General features: G+C 42.5%; 4 protein-coding genes across 17 annotated transcripts; 1 reads left to right on the top strand and 3 right to left on the bottom strand.

Annotated features, from left to right (window-relative positions):
• Window positions 1-558: 558 nt before the first annotated feature.
• LOC119307698 lies at window positions 559-3928 on the bottom strand. The gene is made up of 7 exons (XM_037583763.1): window positions 3711-3928; window positions 2993-3112; window positions 2382-2468; window positions 1542-1752; window positions 1264-1468; window positions 993-1193; window positions 559-891 (listed from the first exon to the last, which is right to left on the bottom strand). The coding sequence occupies exons 1-6, from the start codon at window positions 3848-3850 to the stop codon at window positions 1021-1023; spliced, it is 936 nt and encodes a 311-aa protein (XP_037439660.1). The 5' UTR covers window positions 3851-3928; the 3' UTR covers window positions 559-891; window positions 993-1020.
• Window positions 3929-4192: 264 nt separating this feature from the next.
• On the bottom strand, window positions 4193-8451 carry LOC119307699. 11 transcript variants are annotated; one of them, XM_037583766.1, is made up of 6 exons: window positions 8126-8450; window positions 7942-8047; window positions 7720-7860; window positions 7552-7625; window positions 4823-4975; window positions 4193-4672 (listed from the first exon to the last, which is right to left on the bottom strand). In XM_037583766.1, the coding sequence occupies exons 2-6, from the start codon at window positions 7997-7999 to the stop codon at window positions 4421-4423; spliced, it is 678 nt and encodes a 225-aa protein (XP_037439663.1). In that variant the 5' UTR covers window positions 8000-8047; window positions 8126-8450; the 3' UTR covers window positions 4193-4420. The 11 variants fall into 11 exon arrangements, 9 of the variants coding, with proteins under 9 accessions (XP_037439663.1, XP_037439664.1, XP_037439662.1 ...); XM_037583767.1 differs by having other exon boundaries at window positions 7552-7610; window positions 7694-7860; window positions 8126-8448; XR_005149490.1 differs by adding an exon at window positions 6648-6809 and having other exon boundaries at window positions 4193-4975; window positions 7552-7610; window positions 7694-7860; window positions 7942-8447.
• A 3298-nt stretch (window positions 8452-11749) lies between these two features.
• Window positions 11750-15949, bottom strand: LOC119307696 (probable inactive purple acid phosphatase 1). 2 transcript variants are annotated; one of them, XM_037583758.1, is made up of 14 exons: window positions 15732-15949; window positions 15303-15622; window positions 15058-15226; window positions 14899-14990; window positions 14700-14766; window positions 14452-14574; window positions 14247-14339; window positions 13955-14084; window positions 13720-13801; window positions 13502-13634; window positions 13162-13367; window positions 12951-13076; window positions 12547-12856; window positions 11750-12323 (listed from the first exon to the last, which is right to left on the bottom strand). In XM_037583758.1, exons 2-14 carry the CDS (start codon window positions 15317-15319, stop codon window positions 12012-12014), a joined length of 1860 nt encoding a protein of 619 aa, XP_037439655.1. In that variant the 5' UTR covers window positions 15320-15622; window positions 15732-15949; the 3' UTR covers window positions 11750-12011. The 2 variants fall into 2 exon arrangements, with proteins under 2 accessions (XP_037439655.1, XP_037439656.1); XM_037583759.1 differs by having other exon boundaries at window positions 15741-15949.
• A 121-nt stretch (window positions 15950-16070) lies between these two features.
• LOC119307697 (probable tRNA N6-adenosine threonylcarbamoyltransferase, mitochondrial) lies at window positions 16071-23536 on the top strand. 3 transcript variants are annotated; one of them, XM_037583761.1, is made up of 16 exons: window positions 16071-16174; window positions 16566-16650; window positions 16784-17110; window positions 17222-17266; window positions 17391-17465; window positions 17544-17640; window positions 18227-18317; window positions 19165-19214; window positions 19620-19810; window positions 19909-19994; window positions 20820-20898; window positions 20974-21057; window positions 21138-21252; window positions 21621-21709; window positions 22495-22627; window positions 23199-23536. In XM_037583761.1, the coding sequence occupies exons 3-15, from the start codon at window positions 16859-16861 to the stop codon at window positions 22621-22623; spliced, it is 1383 nt and encodes a 460-aa protein (XP_037439658.1). In that variant the 5' UTR covers window positions 16071-16174; window positions 16566-16650; window positions 16784-16858; the 3' UTR covers window positions 22624-22627; window positions 23199-23536. The 3 variants fall into 3 exon arrangements, 2 of the variants coding, with proteins under 2 accessions (XP_037439658.1, XP_037439659.1); XM_037583762.1 differs by lacking the exon at window positions 16071-16174 and adding an exon at window positions 16184-16294; XR_005149489.1 differs by lacking the exons at window positions 22495-22627; window positions 23199-23536 and having other exon boundaries at window positions 21148-21252.
• The last annotated feature ends 257 nt before the right edge of the window (window positions 23537-23793 follow it).

Below are 23793 nucleotides of genomic sequence, written 5' to 3'. Positions count from 1 at the left end.
AGTCGTGCGGAAGCCAAATGAAGGTAGTTGGGCGGTTGGCGCGCGACCGCCGCTTTTACATCTCCTGTATGTGGAGATGCAAATTTGCACTGTGAGATGTTGTATTTTACATCTCCGGAAGACAGAGATGAATTATTTTTTGCATATACATCATCTGTTGAAGAGGGGTTTTTGAGCCTCAGATATGCAAAAGTTAGTTATTTTTGCATCTACATCATTTATTGGACTTATGAGTAATCTGATGCCTAATCCACCAAAGGTAACAGCAATAAGCACTTATTTCCTGTCTAGATTTTGGTTTAATAGGAAGCGGAAGAAGGTGCTCCGTGATAATCAAACACGAGTCGGTTGTTGCTACGCTAAAATCAGTCGGTGTGATTAAAGCGTCTCCCCTCTTATATTGTCTCTCTGCTTCACGCCCTGGAAGGTCATGTGAAGGCACTAGCACAGATTGAAGATAAGGAAATATTTCAGGTGGCACCACATCAATACCGTTACTAGCAAGATATCTTTCAGTTCAAGTGCATCAGCAACTTCAGATAAAGAGAAATCATCACAAAAGGACAACACAGTTCAGGTGTCTGAGTCAGATGATGTTCATCAGTTCCAACTTCCAAGTACATGAAAACACCAACTCAAAAAAAAGTACATGCAAACTTACAGTTCACCAGGTGCGAAACCAAGAACTTAAACAAACCGGCTGCATCAGAGCAAACACCAGTGTGGCATTATAACCAACAATACATAATAGCACATCCCATGTCCAGCCAGTCTCTCTACATAGAACCCCAAAATAAAAAAGGTCCCAGCCAGCCATGGATGATACTGCTGGAGCTAGGGGTGAACCCTGATAAACCATTGCTGTGCGGCAAGTGACCATTTTTCGGATGCCTGTAGTCGATTATACACTGCGATTGTCAAATCAACTAGCAACTTGACTTGAGTCAACAGATCAAGAGGATATGAGAATAGAAGGGCTAAAGTAAACTTACACTCCTACAAGAATGATGGACAATGCCATCAACTCATATCATCATCAGATTCACTCCATTCCATTTTTGGATGATATTCATCAGAGTCACTTTCCTCACAATAGTAGGGAAATGATGCATCTTCCTTGCCGCAGTCAAATATCCCTACTGATGGGTGCCTTAACTCATGCATTCCTTGGTTCTGACATGCATAACATTGACCTAACAAAATAAGCCACAAGATTAGAATCTTTTTAGATCACTAGAATTCACAAGGTGAAATTTCTCATACCATTTTCATCCGGGTCTAAAGGATAACAGAAATAATCCTTTATCATAAATATTCCGCGGACCTCAGCGAAGTACATCACTGATGTCCAATCGGCTGAGCCATGCTTCTTTATCTTGACAGTAAAGGTGAAGTGATGACATGTCTTTAAATAATGCTCCACATTAAAACATTGATGGAGAAGTTCATCAAATTCATACTCAACTCCCTAAGATGAAAGAAGTGTTAGTGATAGGTCTCTACAGTCCAAACAATTAAAGATTTAGAACAGACATGGGAACCTTAAGATCATCTTCACTCTCGATGTATTTTCTGAAAGCCACCATCGCCTCCTCGGTCATCCATCTATTCGCATTTTGAGCAAGTTCTTCCTTAGAAGAAGTATAATGTCCTCGTTCTTGAATTGATTCAGCTTGTTTTCGAGCTTGTTCTTCTGCAAATTTTATATCACCTTCATATTTGGGTGGCCAATATTTTCGTGGTATCTCCCGCCTAGATAGAAACATCAGAGTACAGTCAACAAAAATGGTTAATAACTAGTGTAAGACCCACTCTTTGCTACGGGTAATTATTTAGACGTTTCTCTGATCCCGTTTAAGGCAAAGCAATAACGCTCAAGCTCAGCTCCATCGAGCGACTCATGCGGTAAGAGCTCGGGATTTATCATGCTATGCCAAGCGATGACACTCCAACTCAGTTGCATCGAGTGAGGCTTTTCATATGATTGTCTACAACTAGATTTATATAATCTTGATCCCAGGGTCCGATACATAGATGTAGGACGAAGTTCATGTAATGATACAACAAGGGACAAGTTGTGATAAATGGATTCTCAGCTTAATTGAACTTGTTTTAAGCTGTAATGAACCTTGCTTTATTCACTATGCACCATTGATTACAGTACCTGGGTATGGGTGTGATACTAAAACCTGGTTCTAGAAATATAGATGACGTGGGGTTCACTAGGCATAGCAACTATGCTACTTTCCATTATGACCTATGAAAGACAATTCATAGCTCCAATACATAAAGCTATTGTGTTAACCTAAAGAAACGTAACAACACGAGTGCTTTCTGAAAATCAGTATACATCATTTAAAACATGTTTGGGGAGTCCTTACCTTGGTTTTTGTTTCTCGTGCGCTGGTGGCTCCGCAAGTGTGGAATCAAGAACGGCACCATCGACTGCGTCAGCATGCATTACCACCCTAGGTCAAACAATTTACATCCATGCTTTAGTCAACTTCTATGGCTGTGGAGGCTCGGAAGTCTTATGGAAACAAATAAATCTATAATCAATCTTAACCATGAGATATACATTTAATGGAGCATGTTTAGAACACACACACACACACACACGAAGGCAGTCAGAATCCACTCCTAACTTTTTGCAAAATGACCAATGGCTATATCACTTGCGACATTTTTCCACCTGTGCCGCCTACTGTAAATTACCAACAAGATTTTTCCAATTAATTGTATTGATTAATCAAAAACAGGGAAAGCTAAAGGTCCTGCAGGTTGGCTTGAACAGAAAAAAAATGAGTAGGTCTCATCATTAAACAGAATTTACCCCGCATCCACCATATAGGTCATAACAAGTAGTACAATTGGTTCAACCGTATCGGTCATAATAAATACCCATTAGTTCAACGATATATGTCATAACAATTTCCCAACATTTGAACAAACCAAACTAATAAAAGTAAGGACAAAATAAAGATGGAAACACCTGTCGGCTGATTCAAGTGTGTGAGGTGTATCGTTCAGCGTCAGGGTCTCAAAATTAGCCAGATCCGTGCTTGTACACCCAAGTTCACTGCTGCTCACCTTGCCGGCATGCTCCTCAACCCTAGACAAAATGATACTGTGTCAGTGACTATTGTGGTTAGTTCAGCCATATGGGTTATAACAAGTGCCCATCATTTCAGCATACGAAATACAGTGTTAATTTATAAAGGAAGGGCAAACTGAAGATGGGCATACATGTCGGCTGATTCAAGCATATGAGGTGTGTCATTCAGCTCAAACTTAGACAGATCCATACTAGTAGCCCCAATAAGTACCCCCTCTGTAAATTAATACTGTATAATACAATATCTGGAGTAGATCACTAAAGTAGTGATCTAAAAGATCTTACATTAGTTTACAGAGGGATCTAGAAGATCTTATACTAGTTTACAGAGGGAGTAAAAGATCTTATATTAGTTTACAATTTTACATAGGGAGTAGTACTTGTTTTCCCATGGACACACTTAAGCTTCAGGCACACTTAAACTTCACGCTTGAGCGTGCTATCTCGCTGTTAACTGAACTACTAGTTCACAAACTAAAAGGAAACAGCGGTTGCGTTTGCAGCTCTCGACAAAATTTGTGTCTTTGCACCTTAAAAAAAAAGGTTATTTCTTCAACGGCAATAAGCAATGGCAGGGAGGTGGGGGTGATCTTACCCGGTTTCAGGCGAAGAGGACGCTGGAGAGCCGGCGGGACTGTGGAACTCTTGGTCAATACACACGCGCTTGTGCTCGTTACGGAGGGTCTCCGCCTGGATGCGCTTCAGGTATGTGTCGGAATCGCCGTCGCCGGCCATCGCGAGGTCGGGGTTGGGGACTTGGGGTAGGGCGGGCCTACGAGAAAGAGTGGCGTGGCCGCGTGGGGTGAGTCTCTCCCGCGTGAGGGCACTTTTATAACCCATAAGGCCCAACATGATACGTAGTCGGTCTCTCCCTCTCCCTCAATTTGGGCTGGGCTTTGACGGGTTTTTTTTTTTTTGCGGGTGTTCTTTTACCATCGACTACGTGCCTCCGCACAACTCAGACCACCCTTCTTTCTTCTGGGAAGCCCGAAGCCCCCTATAATCTTCTAAAAATAAATTATAGCCATGTAAGAAGAGAAAAGAAATCAGACACGGTTTTCTTCATCTTCACTACTATTAAACAATCAAACAAGAACTTTGTTACGTGCACCCCGCAAAACGTACACAGACACATCAGCACCACAGGATGAAGCCCACACGACCCAATCCAACAGTCATCATTAATTTATTCAAGATCTGGTGTGCGCTTAGCAGTTTCAATAGACTGACCATACTCCACAAGAGGAAAATATGAAACTCTCCGTCCCGCATCCGCAGCCCCTCAAATCACGCTAATCTAACCATCTAACCAACTCGCAAAAAAAGGAAATCGGACCTAATCGTGCCCCTGGCCCCACTCCCTGCCTTTCCTCGCCACCGCCCCAGACGAAGCTCAGCAGTCATGTCGCCTCCCTGCACGGCGGCCTGGATCCCTGCATCGCATCGTCGCCTCGCTGGACGGTTCCCTCGCCGTCCTGCACCGCATTGAGGCCTCCCTGGCGGCCTCCCTCGCCGCCCTACACCGCACCGTCGAGTGGGCGGCCGCTCCTCCTTCACCTACAATCAAATATTCACGGATCGGCCAGGCTACAACAAGATTATTATGCATCATCTGCATGAGTTCTGGAGCAGTAGGCAGCCCCATCAGATTGGCCAGGTATGATTTCGACGGCCAATGAAGACCCACCTAACAAGATACAACCTCACCTTCGTTTCTAATATCCGTCCGACAGATCGCCAGTGCCTAGGAGCCTGCTCCGGCACCCGTGCCGCCGCGCCCGCCCTGAAATTCCCCTGAACCAGCCAGCCACACGCAACCATAATTCTTCCCTGCACTTCTTCAGGTTCGACTTCTTTGACCTATTGCAACATTAGTCAGGATTAGAATTTTGACAACAGAGTTCTAAAAAATAAATAGTTGCACAGCAGAATGCTATAAGCCGTTCGTTTCACATCTCATTAAAGGTTTTCTATGTTGAAAAATGATGAATGCAGGGCCTAACGTCCAAATTTCAGGGGTTAAGGTACCCCAACTCAGCAGAATACGTGACCCATGTTGCACAATTGAAGATGGTTAGTTCGTCGATTTAGGCCCTGTTCGGTAGTCGCCCGCTCCCGGAATCTGCGGAGCGGGGGAAGTGCAGCTCGGTCGTTTTGAACTGCAGCTCCGCCAACTCCGCTCCTGGAGTTGTGGAGCGGAGTGGTACCGAACAGGACCTTAATTATGTTGCAACTGTGTCGACAATGTTTATTTGACCGTACATTCGGGTTCTCTTTCCTTTGTTCAGGTATGCAGCCTTTTACTGGCTCAAATCAACTTGAAAAATACGCCGGATAATGATAAGAGAGGCTCTGTTGAACATGGTACTCAAAACACTAAAAACCTGCAAATTACTTTTGTCGATCCTACGTCTACTACAATACCTACATTGTTATGCTCTACTAATCTTGTGATTTTCTATCCTGGGCAATGACCAGACAAATGATTCATACATGATGACGCATCAAGATGTAGCTTTTGAATCGTACCAACTTGGACGCAATACTCCCATAGCAAATACTGATGAATACATGAATTTTGTTCTTAGAGAATGCATGCATCTCTAAGATAAGGAATTTAGCTCTATACAGGATGACGCACCAAGATATGGTGACGCACCAAGATATGGTGAGCCTCAGTTCCGTACATATTACTATTAATTCAATCGAGGACGGATGTTTGTATAGATGGGACCTAAACTAAAAAAATGCCTATTTTCAGATATTCGTTCTAGCTGTTGCATGAATAAACATTGAAGACTTTATTGGTACCTAGCAGTTAAAAATACCAAGGTGCAGTGTATCCAGGTGCTCGACTCGCTAGGCCCAGGAATGCACCGCAAAGACCTCACCACTATGGTTAGTTATTAGTCCGACTTCACCATCGTTTGATAAGACCATAATGCGGTGGAGAATCACATGGGCAGATGACCCCCTATGGCGGCAGGAGACAGAGTCCTCTTATTTCTTATTTGGGGACAAAGAATGCAAGGGTAAGAACACCTTACTACTGGTGAAGGAATGCTTAGTCCGTGGCTGCTGTATGCACAGATGCATGCCCTCTTGCCGGCAAAACAGCAGCAACAGTCACCTCTGCTCTTACTTAATATATTTACAGTTGTGTCTCTGAAATATATTTATGGGTCAAATTCAGGATCAGGCGAGGCATGTAGACCTCGGAACTATGTACGATATTTTATACCAATGGTGTGTTGAAATCTTATTTATGAATGAACTGGATTGCTAATTTGCTATGCAGTACTAATAATAATACACTGAACTTATAGTGCTTGCATGTTATAATTCCCCTCTAAGGAAATTTGTTTGCAAGTTTAAATGTATCTTTGGATATCACCCAAATCCAGCAGGCTAGCACTAGCATAGGCAAGATTAACTCTACTCAACCCTGACGTGAGGCACACAATAGAGTAACCCAACTCAACTAAATCGCAAAACATAAGGAACCTTTATCCAACTGAGCTGTTAGCATCACCTGGTCGCCATGGCCTGAAGGATGTTGGAGGGAATATGATTGCCATGGAGGATGTCACCCGCAAACTCTTACACATCAGCATGGCCTTAACATAGTTTAGGACCCGGCTCTTATGTCTTCTGACCGCTTCAAATTCCTCATGGCAGGACATGCTATCAGTTCCTAGAAGAAAGTGGTGGTCGAGTAGGAAGAGGGAGGAGATGCAAACATCACTGCTAATCCGACCAGTTCAGGAAACACATAAAGATAATATGTATCCTTTGAGCAATAGGATCAGCTTCATGTCCATATGGTCACTACACATGCCATGCAGGCGGCAAGATATGGGCATGTCCATCAACGACTTCGATGACGACGAGATCAACGTGGTGCAGCACAACTCTGTCTGAGTCAGCAGCAGCGAATTGTTTCTACGGAGGTCTAATCCTTTTCGGTACCAGTCAAAATCCAACTTTTTATTGCTATTTCGCAATGCACTCTTGTGTGCATAATTATTTAAAACTGAAAACATCTGGAGTACACCTGATCCATTCTAATTCTAAAGACTAAAGAAGTTGCACTTCCTGCTTCCAGAGCGTAAAATGGTGCATTTGAATGATTATTTGTTGGGACTAAGCAGATTTAGCATATCCTTCTTTTCATGTACATATCCTAATAGGTGAGAGCATCAACGAGATTTGGTTGATCTATCATGAACCGGTTTAGTATATATATTTTTGCAGTACAATGCTTGCGGTAAGACATCTAAGAAATATTTGGAGTTGCCGACTAAGGTAATCTGGAAGTTTGAATTAGTAAACAAATATACCCAACCATCACTTCAAGGAAATGCTCCATAGACAACTACATGGATTTCTTAGAACAATAAAAATACTGTACAATGCATCTCAGAATCAAAACATACTCTTCGATTCAGACTTGTTGCTCCCATCCCCTTTCGCACCTCCTTCTCCTTCAAAAAATCTGAACCATTCAGGGCTGCATCATCAACAAAGGCACCAACTAAGAGGATGAAAGGAAAATCATAGGCTTGGAAGAAAGCTTACTCATTTTTAACTGGTCGGAGAACAACCGTCTGTGAGTTGGCGAGCAGGGACCTCCAGTCTCAGACCTTCCCGACCCATTGGCTGCCGCGACACACGAGACACAACAACGGCGGCTGCCGCGAAGGCAGCGCCACACGGAACACACCATGTCCCCTGAGCAGCTAACCCTAGGCGATGAACATTGCACACAGTGAGGCTACGCACCGATTTTACGGGGACGAGCAGGCGGCGGGGTCGGAGAGACTAACCTGGACCCGTACGAGCGAGGAGAAGCATAGGGAGGGCCCCGAGCAGCAGCACATCCATGGAAAGAAGGAACTAGAGGTCGCGAGCAGCAGCTGCTCCTGCTCCAGACTGAATCGAACAAGCAAAAAGATGGTGTCGGAGAGCAGAGCATCCGGATCGAGGGGAGAAGAAGAGTTGGAACCGGACCTTGATGGCGTCTCGAGCAGGGGGGAGGGAGGATTCACGGCGCGCGGGAGAAGGTGGAGACGCTCATGGCGGCGACGGAGAGTGCATCAGGAGGAGGGAGGGCCCCGGTGTCGCCGGCGTGCATGCCGAGCTCGAGCGCCTCCTCGAGCACTTCGGGGATCGGATATGAAGAAGGGGCGGGGCAGGGAAGAGCATGGGCCTATGTGTCCGCCGACAATGGTGACGAATGGGAGGGGCGCCCACCAGAGAGTGCCGGCTGTGGATGGGGGATCTAGCGTGTGGCAACAGAGGAGGAGGTAGGAAGGAAGAATGGGGAAGATAAGAAATGTGAGGGGACTGAGGAAGGTTGACTGAGTTTTTTTAGCTGACTGAGTTTTTTTAATACTACTACTTCTTACTAATAATACTTCTATTAGGCAGTGACCAGGGAGGGATTGTGAGTGGGTGCGGCATTGTCCATACAAAAAAGAAGGGCGTCAATAACTGCCACACGTGTGGGTGTTAAGAAATCTGCCCACATGTTTTGTGTGGTGCCTAAGAGGACCAGCTCACACGTTTGTGTGTGGGCAAAACAATTAGCGCCCACACGCCTCTTTTTTTTCTCCCGGTCCCTCTTACACGCGTGCGTGTGGGCAAAATAGATAACACACATACGCCCGGTACGTCAGGCCTCGTACCTCATGGTCCCGCACGCCCCACGTGACACTTTACCGCGCGCCCCGCAGTTGCCATGGGCCGGACCCTCGTCATGTTCGTTTAAGTGCAGTTTCCATGTCGCTGAACTACGGTTGCCATGTCGGACAACTACAGTTGCCATGTTTGCTCAACTGCAGTTGCCATCTCAGGTCAAAGTTCCAGATTGCCATTTTTTGGATAACTACAGCTGTTGTCATGTGTGGTCTGGTCTACTACAGTTGCCATGATTTCAAAACTTTAGGAGTTGCCACCTACTAACACTAGGCAGTTGCCATGTAGCGCTACAAAAGAAGGCATGGCAAAAAACATGTTCGGGTAAAAGAGAGAGTTGCCATGTGCTCACAAGCACGCTAGGGCAGTTGCCATTTAAAAAGAAAGAGTTTCCATCTGCTTACGTGCACGTTAGGGCAGTTTGCCATGTACCATGCAAAACATATGGCAACTGACATGTTCGGGTAAAAAAAAGAGAGAGATGCCATCTGCTTGCAATCATACTAGGGCAGTTGCCATGTACACTGCAAAACGCATGGCAACTGGCAGCTTGGGTGTGGGAGAGGAGGCGGGTGTGTGGGTGAGATGGCAAATGCCCACACACCAGCCCTTGTGCGTGATTGAAAAACTGGTGTGTGGGCGAACTGCTAAACGCCCACACATCGGCCCCTCCGTGTGGTAAAACGGATGTGTGGGCGACCTCTCTCACACACCACACACGCGAGTTGTCCTACGTGGACACAAAATCAGCTAATTCATACCAACATTCGTGCAGAAGTTACTGGACGGTGATGGAGGCGTGTGGACGAGTTGACTAATGCCCACACGTCTGGGCGTTAACATTTTCGAAAAAGAATTATCATCGATTATTTATTATAGGGCATGTCCAATTCACCTGCGTGGGTGAGATTTTTTTTTCATCACAGCTTATTACAGTCATGATCATTTGATGATTTTAAAAGTATTTTAATACAAATATCAATAGAATTGATGAAAAAAAATTGAGTAGATTTAAGTTTACTAATCATGCAGATCATCTTGTGGTATGTGGATGGTATATTTTATGGAATACTTCACAAGAGATATTTTGTCTGACACTCTACAAGTATTTTTCCGTTGTTTATTATTATATTTATTCTATGTTGTATCATTATTTAACTCTGATATTATTTTAATAGGATTATATGACAGATTTTAGAACAAAATTAGTTGTCACTTTAGCGGACTCGGAATTGAATGATGATGATGATGATATAAGAAATCGAGACATGGAAGATGACGTTCAGGGTGCCACAAATCACATGGATTGTATGATTCTTGGATAGACCCTTTGAGAACCTCAAAACATCAAATACATCATCAGAAATTGAGCTCATCTCGCAATCATTTACCCTTTCAACGTCTCTCAATCCAACAAATGATGACTTATTGGATGAAATTTGCTTTTTTATCAGTATGGATGATGATGTCGCTCTACTAGAGTGAGACATATTTTTTTAGTTAATTTTGAATTCCAATAAATTACTACTCTAATGTCATTATAACTGAGAGAATTCTGATTTTACATTAGTGAATGGGTGAAAAGGTCTAATCTTTATCCTATTAGTTTAAAGTTGAGACAAGTAAAAAACATACGAGACAATGATGAATACATGAATGTTGACTGATTTAATATGTGTGTAGGGATACTAGCGCGCCACGAAGTCCAACTATTCAGAGACATTCCATCTCACTATATGGATCTAAACTTTTGTATAAGTTACTATAGTCACATATTACATTTTGCCTCATATCACCAATGTTTTCTTATTTTTGTCTTAGTCGATGTGCCAGTATGCACGAGATAGTCATCGTGACAATATGGACATTGCTAAAATAAAAATTAGATTCAGAATATATGTTTTTTATTATAGATTATGATATGTGCCTTCGATCACAAATATGTCACACTTTTAGAAATACAATTTGAGTGACTTGACAACATTTTGTAGCGATCTAAAATTTTGGATAAATATTATTTTAATATTGTACCATGTGAACTTATTTTGTTTCAGACGTGCAATGCACGTGCATGCTTACTAGTCTATATATACTAGCAAAAAAGCCCGTACATTGCAACGGGAGAAACAAATACCACACTCCTCTAACCCAATAACCATGAGTCAAGACCCTAATAGGTCTAGGTCTTTCCTTTCAATACATGACATCCCATCTGTGTTAGCACTTATCCTCCTTCCCGCCATCGCCAACGATGGCCTCAGTGCTCACACAATCACAACATATTTGGATGTTCTCAATCCTAAGACGTCTCTCTCTCGGCATAAGGTAAGAAATCAACCTTTTTTCTGCGTGGTTATAGATTGTTTCTTTCATCTCCAATTTTGGTTTTGCTAAGGTGCTCATTTCCAATCCGGCTTGCAATAAAGACAGATCATGCGCTATTGATTAAGGTTGCACCCTAAATAGAAATCTACGCATTGTTCTAATTAAATTTCATATATGACATGTTAAACTTAGAGTTAGCATTTAAAAAATATGGAAACTTTTAAAAAGCATTTGATATTTACTGCGTGTTGATTAACCCAATTATTATCAGGGGTTTCCAGCAAAAGAGGAAATCTGACTTAAAACTAACCTGCGGTTGATTACCAGGAACATCAGGTAGTTGTCTGAAAAATAACATGACGAACTAAGAATACTTATTTTCTTTATTACTACCTCCGTCCGGGTTTATTGGTCCCCTTACCATTTTGTGCCAAATTATATATATTTTAAAAATTGATGACTCAATCTTTATTTTTTAAATTATGGTATTATATTATGTAAACTTGAAAAATGTAAGTTATACAAATTTAAAATTTTGAATTCAGCATCCCGGTTTTAAACTTAAAAACTCAAAGTATCGAATTAGAATTTTGAAGGTTGGAAATCCAGAACTGAAACTTAAGAACCGTGTAGTTTATTTTATTTCGTATACAGAACTGGAATATTTAAATATCTTACAGATTTGTATTGGGCCACATACACACCAGTAACTAGTAGCACATCGACTGATTCCCCCGTCTGAATGTACTGGAGCTTCAGGTAGCCAATACAAGTTTCTAAGATACGTAAATATCTTAGACACTTGTATTGGGCCACACACAAACCAGCAACCATTAGCAGATCAACTGATTCCCCGTTTGGAAGTGTTGGGGCTTCAGGAAGCCAGCGTAGTCCTTGGGCAGTTGTCGATGGAGCAAGCCAGGACATCTCGGTAATCCCGCGAGATTGTGAAATGATCATACACATTGCCATCACGGCTTTTCTTGTACTCGAACAGCAAGGATGAATGGTTGAAGGCCGTGAGCTTGACGAACCCAAAGTCAAAGTCCCTGAAGTGACTCCACTGGATATTTGATGTGGTAAATGCTGAATCTGCAATGCTAGCGCCAGCACCACCAACAACCACATGTGTTGTTGCCTTGAACGGGCCACTGTAATGATCCGATGCATCAACGACGCATTGGCTCTGCAACCAATTAAAGATTGTAACAGGATATATAAGATTGTAACAGACTTATCTCCTAAAAATATATTGTAACAGGATATGTAAGCTTTATGCCTGTAAACCATAATATTTACAGTAGCAATACTAGTAATAGTACTTACTGGGACTTGTCATCTGAAGCAAGTGCAAATGCAATATTCTACAGAAAACTTCAGTCTGGTGCAAATGCTAACCAGGTACATACCTGATAGACTGGACATGTCCTTTCATAGTTATGGACATGACCGTAGAAGGCGAGATCAACCTTGTACTTCTGCCAGAGCTCCTGCAGCGCTTCTCGTCCCATCGGTTCCTCGAAAGTGCCCTCTGTCTCATAGTAAGTGCAGGATGAGTACCCAAGAACACGGTGCGCCAGAAAGATGAGCCAGGGCTGCTTCTGCCTGTCGACGGATGACAGGCATTGCTCAATGAACTTGTACTGCTCGGTCCCTGGCCTCCAATCTTCTTCTGTGTTAGCAATGCAGAACCTGAACATGCCATAATCTGTCGCATACCTGAAGAAGGATAGCTGTCTGTCAGTAAATTTCAAGGATTGTACTGTACATCTTAAAAGGAAGAGTTATGGCCTCACTGAGTCACAGCATTTACCAGAATTTTGCACGGTTCTCAGCAGGAGTATAGAATACAGTTTGCGCAGGAACACCACATTCTCCACCTGAGTCAAGATTCCCATAGAAAGATCCAGTCCCGGGCCAGTCTCTTTCATGGTTACCACTGCAGAAATGCCCATTCTTGTATTTATGAAACAGTAATACATTTTGAGAACAGAGGAAGTTCTGAAATGATATACTAAACTAACCTGCCAATCATGTATGGTACAGTTGATGCAATTGGTTCAATCTGTGAGGTGAACTGATCCCACTGAGACAAGTAGCCATTGGCGTAGCAAATGTCCCCAATGTGAAGCACCATGTCAACGTTTTCTAGGTCTTTAATGATCTGGTTAGTAGTGTTCAGTGAGCCAGGTTGGAAGTCATTGAACTCATTAGAACCATCTGCCTCTGCCTGAAGAAAAAAATGCGAGCACAAAAAATCAATGTAATTCTTATTCAGAAAGAGAATCACCGTAACTGGAAAATGTCTAGTTGTTACAAGAAAAATATGAAATAAAACCAAGATGGGAAGAAAACATAATATACCTTTCCCATATCTCCAAATATGACAATTTGTTGCAAGGAATCTTGCCCAGGATAAGGTGATGCTTTAAAGTTATATAACTTGCTCCAGATGTGGGTACCATTTGGTAACCTATGGCCAAGCCTGTAGGTATACCTGAAATTTTTTAAGTAACCATTTCTTAGTAGCTGGATGCATCAAAATTTCAAAACAGGTTAAAGAGACAAGATAGACAACACACTTGGAGTCTGGCCACAGATCCTTCAAGAAACTAGTATGAATGTAACCCGGATGGCGCCAACCAACAGTTCGAGCAGGTGCTCCTACATGTGCAGATTAGAGGTAAGGCGTTTGATTCAAAACAAAAACAAATGACCTAAGAAAACCTATGAGCAGATTCTCAGTTATGTTGACGGTGTAAATTCTGAACTACGATCATCTCATCTCTTAAGAAGAATAGGCAAATAGTGACATACCGCACATGCTATTTCTGTTGAATGTTAATGTTCCGGCTGGGGAAAGAAACTGAGACCCGCCTTTCGCACCCCATTCAACAAAAGGAACTGCTTCTTTTATATCGTATCCACTTGTCCAGGTGATTGTCATCTACAATAGTACTAGTACAGTTACCTTAGATAACTGAAGACAGTACTATTGTATAGCTAGTTTCAATGCTGAATTGAGATGAATAATACGATGCATATTCTCGTGAAAAAGACACACAATTTAAAACGGTCCACTCAATGGTGAATTTATAGGTAAGCTTACTTCATCCCAAGACTTCCCTTGTGCCAAACGTGGGTAGACAGGTGCCTTTGGGTTTGCAAAGGTGACCATGTTTGAGACAGCAATCAGCTTGGGCTGTTACAGGAGTGGACATTTTTCAGTCTCAGGAATATGACACGTATATTTTTTTTGTTAGAGCAGAGTTGTTATTATGCAGAGAAGTTGAGGTAACACAGTATAGCCTTGCCTTCATCAGACCACCGGAAAATAGTGCAAAAGAGAAGTCTTCCCTCTGGTTGATCAACTGAAGCTTCAAGTTTCCCTTCCCAGACCTGTTATAGCCATCATTCTTGAACTTTGCAAATTGGTACTGCAATGAAGATAGGAAAGGAAAAGGTTAATGTTCGAAACAGAAGTATCCCAGAGTCTGAATCCTGGCATAGAACTATATCTGAAGCTCAATTAGCCAAATGGAACAGGAAAAATAATGCCAACCTTGATAGGTGCTGTGCATAGCACTGGAGGTTGCTGCCTCTCATTTTCAGGCTCGCATATCGCATCACTATTTTTTTTTCAAAAAAGAAACAACAAATCAAATAACGCGTAAGATCTCAGGTGCATCTCTGAAAGCCTAGGTGGATTGAGATCATGTTACAATAGATTTGCCTCCACGCAGATATACTGATATTATTACCTGAAATTGGCAGGAGAAAACACACCAATCCAGTCGTCATCGGAGGGATTTGGATGGAAGAACTCCACCTCTACCCACTCGCTGTTCTCGCCCTGCAGGATGGCATCACATCACTGTGGAACTGTTGAACAAGAGTGGTGAGAAGTGGGGCATGCTAACCTTGAGCCCAAGAACCAACGGGGACGCCTTTACATGCACCGAGTCATCGATGGCGAGGGTTGTTCTCTCAACTGCGATCCTCGACAGCGGCTGCTCGCCGCCAGGAAGAGCCGCCGCACAAACAAACAGCCATATGACGACCACCCACAGCCTCATTTCGTCGAGCAGCCTGAATATTCCCAACTAAGACAACAATCCAAGAAGAAGAAGAAGAAAAGAGCAAGCATATAGACTGCAACACCCACCTGTAATTTCGAACCATTTCTGGCAATCGCCGGGAGAAGGAGAAGAAGGAGAAGGTATACCAACAAGAGACAGCAGCTTTATTATGATACGAGCGTATGCGTGGGTAGTGCAACTTAGTTGAGTGACCGAGTGTGCAGGATTGGAAGAACCGAGGAAGAATGCACAAATATATAGCCAATCATTGAGGTAGGCGTGTAGGCATAGGATACCATTCGTTGCTCCCAAGAAGACAAAGTGAGATTGAAAAATGGCGTCAAGAAAGACCATAATAGTTGACTGACGCTGTCAGTGTCAGCATTTCCTTTTTCCTTTGCGAGGGCTGTCAATGTCAGTACAGTACAGGTGAAGATTAATTTGACAGACGTAGGGAAAAGATCATCTTGTAAAGATTAATTGTATTAGAGATAAATGCTTCTTGATCAAATTACCAGGCAAACCTTGAGAGCAAGAACCGTGGCGTGGACGTGGCACTCTCACGATCTTCGACAGCCATGGAGCGCATGAACATGTGCCAAGAAGCATCCATAATCCATAGCATAGCATGGACCTTGGTCGAACAGGTGGTGGGCGACGGAGGAGGACAACAGTCACCACGGTCATCGTTCGCGCGTACACCGGCGCGCCGCTCATGTTCCAGACCCGACACCGTGCTGTTCGGCCTGGCCTGCGAGCGCGGCGCCGACGGAGCACGCGAACACGCCGGCCTGGAGGATGGCGGCCGGCTGTTCGGCCGCCCACGGCCAAGCTCGCCCGGGCCAGTCACCTCCCGAGGTGCGAAACGTTTTTCTTTTTCTTTTCTCACCCTCCACAGGAACAGAAAGCTACCCAATCCTCACCCCCGACAGAGACGGCAGCGGCGGCGCGCGTCGAGGTGCAGTGCAGCCCCTCTCCCCTCTCTCTCTCCCCCTCTGTAATCTTTTCTCTATCTCGCTAAAGCGGCGGCCGGCGGGTCGCGATAGGTGAGCGACGGTGGCGCGCGTCGAGGTGGGAGGTGAGCGATGGTGGTGGGCGGGAGGGGAGTGAGGCAGTGGACGGTTAGGGATGGGTAGTGTGCGGGAGGCCGGTGTGGTGAGGGTTGGGTCCGGGATGGCGAATGAGGCAGACCGCGGCGAACTCCAGCGCGGAGGCCAGGTGGCTTATGCTATGGCCGGGGGTCGCCATTGGATGGGAATTTCAGTTTTAGACACTGGGCGTGGAGTAGGGCTCTCCTCTGTACTTCTCTTTGCCGGGCTCTGACCCCCACCCTCTCTTCCTCTCTGCAGCTAGCACCGAGCGATCTCCTGGTAGCACCAAGCCGGCCAAGATAACAAGCACAGCAGCCCCCTTTCTCTCCCTCAAAAATCAGAGGTATAATAAGCACACAGGAACCCCATTGCTGTTGTTTGGTTCTATTCTTTGATTGTTGGACAGCGAGCATGATATATTCTTCTATTCTGTATGTGTATGGATTGTGAGGAATATTTGCTATGTGTATGGACAGTGAGCATGGTTCATCCATTTGATTGTGTTCCCAGCTGAGGCTGCTGGGTCACCTGCCGGAACAGCGCCTGGAAAAATGGCGTCCACCCTTCTCCCGACCTTATTGCCGCCTGTTTCACGCACCGCCGCCTTCCTCCTCCGAACCCCATCACAACCCTTCCGCTATCACCATCCACTTTTCCGCAGCCTCCTCGCCTCAGCTTCCTCCCCATCAACCTCTCCTACTCCACGCGCCCTCGTCACCATGGCCTCTGCAGCTATCCCCGCCCGCCGGGATCTCCTCATGCTCGGCATTGAGACCAGCTGTGACGACACCGCCGCCGCTGTGGTATGCATGGCTCATTCGCTGCACCATTTCTGTCCAGTCGCTTCTATTTGTGGCCGAACCTTCTAGATTTTATGCTTACGGCCTGTCTCTATGGTGCTTGGTTGGTTGCAGGTTAGAGGCGACGGGGAGATCCTTAGCCAAGCGATTTCTTCCCAAGTAAGGATTTGCTTTTCAGTTCACATTCTCTCCAGATGTTTCATGTCTAATTCTGTTGTCAGGAATTTTTGGCAAATGTTGTATCCTTTACATGTTGCTGATCGTACTGTTGTGTGTTTGTAAGTCAGATTTGCTTGTGAAATGGGGCGGGGTCGCTCCTAAGATGGCCGAAGAAGCTCACGCGCTTGCAATCGATCAGGTTCATCTTCCTTTAAGAAGATGGATGACTTTTATTATTATGTTTGTTTTAACTGTCTTCTATGTCCTTGTCTTGCAGGTTGTTCAGAAAGCACTCGATGATGCAAATGTGTCAGAGAGTGATCTTTCTGCTGTGGCCGTGACCATTGGACCAGGACTTAGTCTATGCCTTAGAGGTTCCTGTTTTTTCTATTCTGATCTTGATGAATTACTGATGTTTAAGGAAATGTCTGTTCGTCAGTTACCAAATTCAACTTTTATCCACGCAAAAAATTAATGTAATTTGTAAGCTTGCACATCGGATAATTTTATCAGTTAGGCTTTAGGTATGGTGACAGTGGTCCAAGTGAGTTAAAGTTAATCAGACTAAAGAATCTTGCTATTCACTTAAAGAACTGTTTTGGATAATTTAGTGCTGACTTTTTTAAACATGCATAACGTTCATAAATATTCTGGAAAACCCCTAACTTTGGTTTATTAAAAGCAATTCCGAGGGACGAAAAATGGGCTTCTTCAATATTACATATACAGCTTACTTACCCACTCAATCAGAATTGGTCTTTTTTTTCTTTCTTTTTTTGAACTATGATAAGTAGACCACTGTATCTTCTGGGTTTTTTGGGACACTCTTGAACCTGGAGACAAACCATTTTATTATTTGTTCTAGTGTTTATGGAGTGCAAGACTTTTGTTAAAGCTTGTAAATAAGTTCACCTTTTTCTGTTTTTTTGTATGCGAGTGTAATGACCTGTCAAATTGCAGTTGGTGTTCACAAAGCTCGGAAAATAGCAAAAGTATTTGGCTTGCCTATTGTTGGAGTTCACCATATGGAGGCACATGCATTAGTTTCCAGGTAATCATTTAACTTCTGACATCTCTTTAGTGACGCACAATTTATTTGATGAGTTCAACATCACACCGAATCAGCTATATAGAATTTGTTTTTGGTTCGAGGACACAAGGTGTTTTCATGTAATTTCAAAAACCAGGTCCACAAAGTGTTTATTTTTGTGGGTTTGCTTTTGCGAATTACTTTTTTCTTGAGAAACACAGTACGGACGCAGACGCGCACATACACGCTTGCACAGTCACCCCTATGAAATCACACACGCACACCCTACCGGCCTACTCCTATGAGCACCTAGCCATACCGCTGAACGAATATTGCCGGAAAGCCTGGAATAAAACCAGGAAACTGCGACCACCTGTGTCAAGTCTAGGACTTGAACCCGGGTGGGCAGGTTCCGCCACAAGGAACCTAGCCATCTGAGCTATGCTTACAAACTGCTCATACGTCCTACATTATGTTTTCCCCTTAAAATAGCTGTGGACTTATCAAGACATTGAACTGGTCTAGCACAAGCTGCGAAAACTGAAAATCAAACTATTTTTTAGTGATATACGACCTCCAAAGATTGAACTAAATTGAAATCTATAGCTACAATTTGTCTTTGAGTAGGAAAGTATTTACGTCGGCAAGCTCTTTCTCACTGTCATATCTGTTTCCAGCATGCCTTGTTGTGAACTTCTGATGTGAAAATTCGTAGTTTAACTACTTCAAATATGGTGAACATATTTCATATTTGCAATGAAGGCCTTGCTCTATAAACATAAAAAAAGAGCAGCACACGTGCCTCCCATACTTCTAATGATATTGCATTCACTGAATTATGTATTTAATGTGGTTTGATCCTTGTCAGGCTGGTGAACAAGGACCTTAATTACCCATTTTTAGCTCTTCTAATTTCAGGTATATGCTAATTACAGTACCATGTCTCAGTATTATATACCATGATCTAGCTTAATTCTCTTATTCCAGAGGAGCTTACAGTTGTAAATTACGATAGCAATAATGCCATAGAAGATATGCATTCATTTTTTTCCTGCCTGTCGGAGTCCAAAGCCAGCTATTATTTTATGCCTTATTGCAATGATTGAAATGTGATTAATATTTTCACTCCTACAAATTGAGGTTTCCATCCACTATTTCTTTTTAGATTTTTTATTCAAAATAATTTGAAGCAAAACTACAGCAGCCGAAGTTCATGTAAGAGATGTCTTAATCTAGCAGACATGCTAGTTTTTATACTGACACTGTCACAGTTGTGTTTGCTGATTTTTTTACGGCATTGCGCTAACTAGTTAATATGTACAGGAGGACACAATCTTCTTGTTCTCGCTCAGAACCTTGGTGAGTATGTTCAACTGGGGACTACTATAGATGATGCAATTGGTGAGGCATATGACAAGGCAGCAAGATGGCTGGGTCTTGATATCCGGAAAGGTGGTGGTCCTGCTCTTGAAGAGCTTGCCCTAGAAGGTGATCCAAATTCTATTAATTTCACAGTAAGTTTTCAGGTGTAATTCCACAGTAATTATGTTTACTTGCCACTAATCTTTTAGTTCAATTTGACATGTTACTTGCCTTTTTTGTATACCTCCAGGTTCCGATGCGACAACACAAAGATTGCAATTTCTCTTATGCTGGTCTGAAGACTCAAGTTCGATTGACTATTGAATCCAGAAATCTGTATGAATATGCCATTCCTTTTAGTTGCACTGTTTGTTTCATCATCTTCATCATAAGATGAACACACCTGCGGGTGTCTTCAATACAACCTTGCGTTTTGCCATTTGTCATGCTGTTTGTTCCTTGTTTATTTGTCCTTCGAATTCATTCTTTTTGATGCTACACCTCAGGTTTTCAAACACAACTTCATTTGGAACTCTCAGTAGTATACATATAATCTTATTTACTCTCATTGTTTGTTTGTTTGTTTCATGGAGTAGGGGTTGTAACCTGAAACTTGTGCTGGAGAGCCAATCCATTTAATAACCTAATCTCAAACACGCAAAATTCATTTTTTTTTAGAGAACATTCATACAGATTGCACAATGTACAATGATCTGTGTTGCAAATGTTTGCTAAGCAAGGTTTATATATTGTTGGAATTAGGAAACCTTTTCGTGTGAATAATGCCATACAGATGTGGTAGCATTCTTGTGAGCCAAATCACAAGAACAGTACTGGTGGGAAGAGTGATACAACTGATGCTTAAATCAGCATAGACAATTTTTCATGGAAATCATCTTACATCTTTCAAGCAGTGACAGTTTGACACCTTAATTTGATGAATACATTATGCCCTGATAAATTGAACATTTCCAACGGGACTACAGATGAAGTAGGCTAAGAAGTTACCAAATATATCAGTTTGTTTGAAATGAATGAGTGTACAAGATGCCTTACTGTATTTAACTATTTATCACTGAAGGAAAAATATGCAATCAGGGTTGGCGAGTGGCTGTGCTGTGATTATTAGTTAACTGTGTTGCCGTTTTTACACCATTGTAGGTGCACAGATGATATCCCCATTTCTTCCGCAACAGAAGAAGACAGACAACTAAGGGCGAACATTGCCGCCTCTTTCCAGGTTTAGTATCATGGATATTTGTACTCATTGTCCATGAGGACTCTGATAAGTTTCTGATAATTTTAACTTGTGCAGAGGATTGCTGTTCTGCATTTGGAGGATAGATGCCAGCGAGCAGTTGAATGGGCATTGAAGATGAAACCTTCTATTAAAAACTTTGTAATGCATATATCTTGTTCCTGTTAAATTCAGCCACTTTTCTTAATTCATCCAGTGGTTAATCAATTCAATTATTAAAGGTTGTTTCAGGTGGTGTTGCTTCTAACCAGTATGTTAGGACCCGCTTGAATCATATTGCTGAGAAGAATGGCCTACAGCTCGTATCCCCTCCCCCAAGTCTATGTACCGACAATGGTAATGAGTTTGTCATTATGAGCTGTAATTAGTAAATATTCAATCATACTGCCAGTAAAACCATCTAATATTCAAAATCAACTTTGATGCAACTCAGCACAGTTCTCTATTTTTCAGTCTAGGCCCTAGGCTGTATTCTCTTTTTATTTTGAAGCATGTGAATGAGTTATATCCTGACTATTTCTGCCAACTTCGCTCTCAGTTATTCCCGCATCTGTGATAACTATCAGATATACTCCCTCCGTCCCATAATATAAGAGCGTTTTTACACTAGTTTAGTGTCAAAAATGCTCTTATATTATGGGACGGAGGGAGTAGTATTCTTTTAGAACTAGTAACATATGCTATGTTCCTTTATTTGCATATAGGTGTCATGATTGCTTGGACTGGAATCGAGCACTTTGTTGCAGGTAGATTTGAAGATCCACCTCCCGCTGATGAGCCTGATGATATGCAGGTAACCTAACCAAGCAGTATGCACAGTTGATAAAATCAACTGCGTAATGTATGAGTTAAAAATAATAATAACAGGTCACTTATAAAAATAAGTGCCCAAAGTAACTGGTTAAATTGCACTATAGGAAGCTCCATTTTGTATTTATTCATAGTTGCATCATTTTGTTTTTCATTGTAAGCTCTGAGTTTTAAGATCTTATTATTTTGTTGTTTTGTTAATTCAGATGTATGATCAGCTCCTTTTCAAAGCTAAATAGTTACTTGCATAAAAGGATTTGGTATGTCAGTGAAGAATATAAATGTAAAATCAATAGGAATTCACTAATTCCATCATCATCAAAGGTTGAAGAGTTAAGGCTGTGTTCGGTTTCTCTCTGCTCTGTTAACTCCGCTCCCGGAGCGGACCATCCTTTAGCTTAATTAGGCGGAGCTGCCAAAATCCAACTCCCCAACTCCACAGAGCGGGGAAGTTCCGAACAGGGCCTAAATAAAATATGTCAAATTCTTGAACTTGGTTTGGAACTTTGAATAGTGTTGACAACCAGCTGTTAGAAAAACACACAATTGAATTTGGCGTGATTGTTGAAGCTCGGTCATTTAATGTAGGGACTATGAGCACCCGGCTTTCTAGTTTCTTTCATTGGAATGTAGGCACTTCTGAATCAGGCCATTGTCTTGTGCTGATAAGTATCTTTCACTGAGTATTTAAGATCTGATGCAGAACTTATGGGTTTTGTTCTGGCTGTTTTGCTAGCATCCTCTCTGATCAGTTTTTGTCTACTACAGTATGACTTGCGTCCAAGATGGCCACTTGGCGAGGAATATTCAGAAGGAAGAAGTGTTTCACGATCACTGAAGACGGCTAGGATCCATCCATCACTTACATCCATGACACAGAGCTCTCTCCACAACTAGTCTGGTCAGATCATTGATCTTTGCTTTTTGCTGCCGTTGAGTTCCACATCATCCAGTTTTGGGACCTTTACCTGGGCAGCGCAGCTCAACTTTATTTGTCATTGCAGTAATTAGCTGCAAAGGCATGAGCTGACTAGCAGTTCATCTGTTCAGTTCACATAGAAGTTGTTTACCACGCCATGACCTGATATTTGAGCATCCATGTTAAATGATTGCAGTCAATGGGTGTATTTATAGGATACCAATTACTCCTTCCATTCCCAAATATAAGACTTTTTAGAGATTCCAATACGAAATACATACGGAGCAAAATGAGTGAATCAACACTCTAAAATACGTCTATATACATCCGTATGTAGTCTGTATTGAAATCTCTAAAAAGACCTATATTTAGAAACAGAGGGAGTATTACTTTTCTAGTGTTATATGTGTAAATAACTGAAGAGTAAACATGTATTTGTTGTTATGTATTATTCTTTATGATTATTCTGACACGTGAACCACATCATGATGTGCATGAAAAGGATATGTAGAGGAGGCATGTTTCCCTCAATTATTTTTATTTATGGTTGCAGTGTTGATATTCTGGATCAAAATACAATTGCACCTCAGAAGGAACTGCATATCAACATGTCACAAGGAAGAAGAACCATCTAGATAGAAGGCACCCAAACCTTGGGCAACTTGTTAAGTCCTACTTACATGCACATGGAAGTTTGAGAAATAGAACGCTTACCTGATGATCCTGCAGGATTGCATTGCCTGCTATCGGTCTGAAGCTTCTTGCATCTTGATTCATATTCTGCTAGAAATATTCTTGATGAAAGTGCTCAGGCTCTAAATAAAAAGTAAGCATTGCGAGACATGAAAGGGTGGAAGTACAGCAGCATCCTTGCCAACTTGGATTTTTAGCTGTCCTAATGAGTCACATCGTTCATGATGAAAGTGCTATTTTTCTTCAGCGTTTTTTTTACAGGACGTATTTGAAAGTCCTGTGGACACTGTACCAAAAGGCAACTGAAACAATCAACAATGAATGAACTACAACGTGAATACAGTCCAGTGGATACTGTACCAAAAGGCAACTGAAACAACAACAATGAATGAATTACAACGCGGATACACCGTTGTGTTTACGTGTCATGCTTTTTTTACAGGACTATTTAAAAT

The sequence above is a fragment of the Triticum dicoccoides genome, chromosome 5B (assembly GCF_002162155.2).
Source record: "Triticum dicoccoides isolate Atlit2015 ecotype Zavitan chromosome 5B, WEW_v2.0, whole genome shotgun sequence".
Classification (NCBI taxonomy): Eukaryota; Viridiplantae; Streptophyta; class Magnoliopsida; order Poales; family Poaceae; genus Triticum; species Triticum dicoccoides.
The sequence above is the reverse complement of the archived record's forward strand: the minus strand, read 5'-3'. Positions and strand labels throughout refer to the sequence as shown.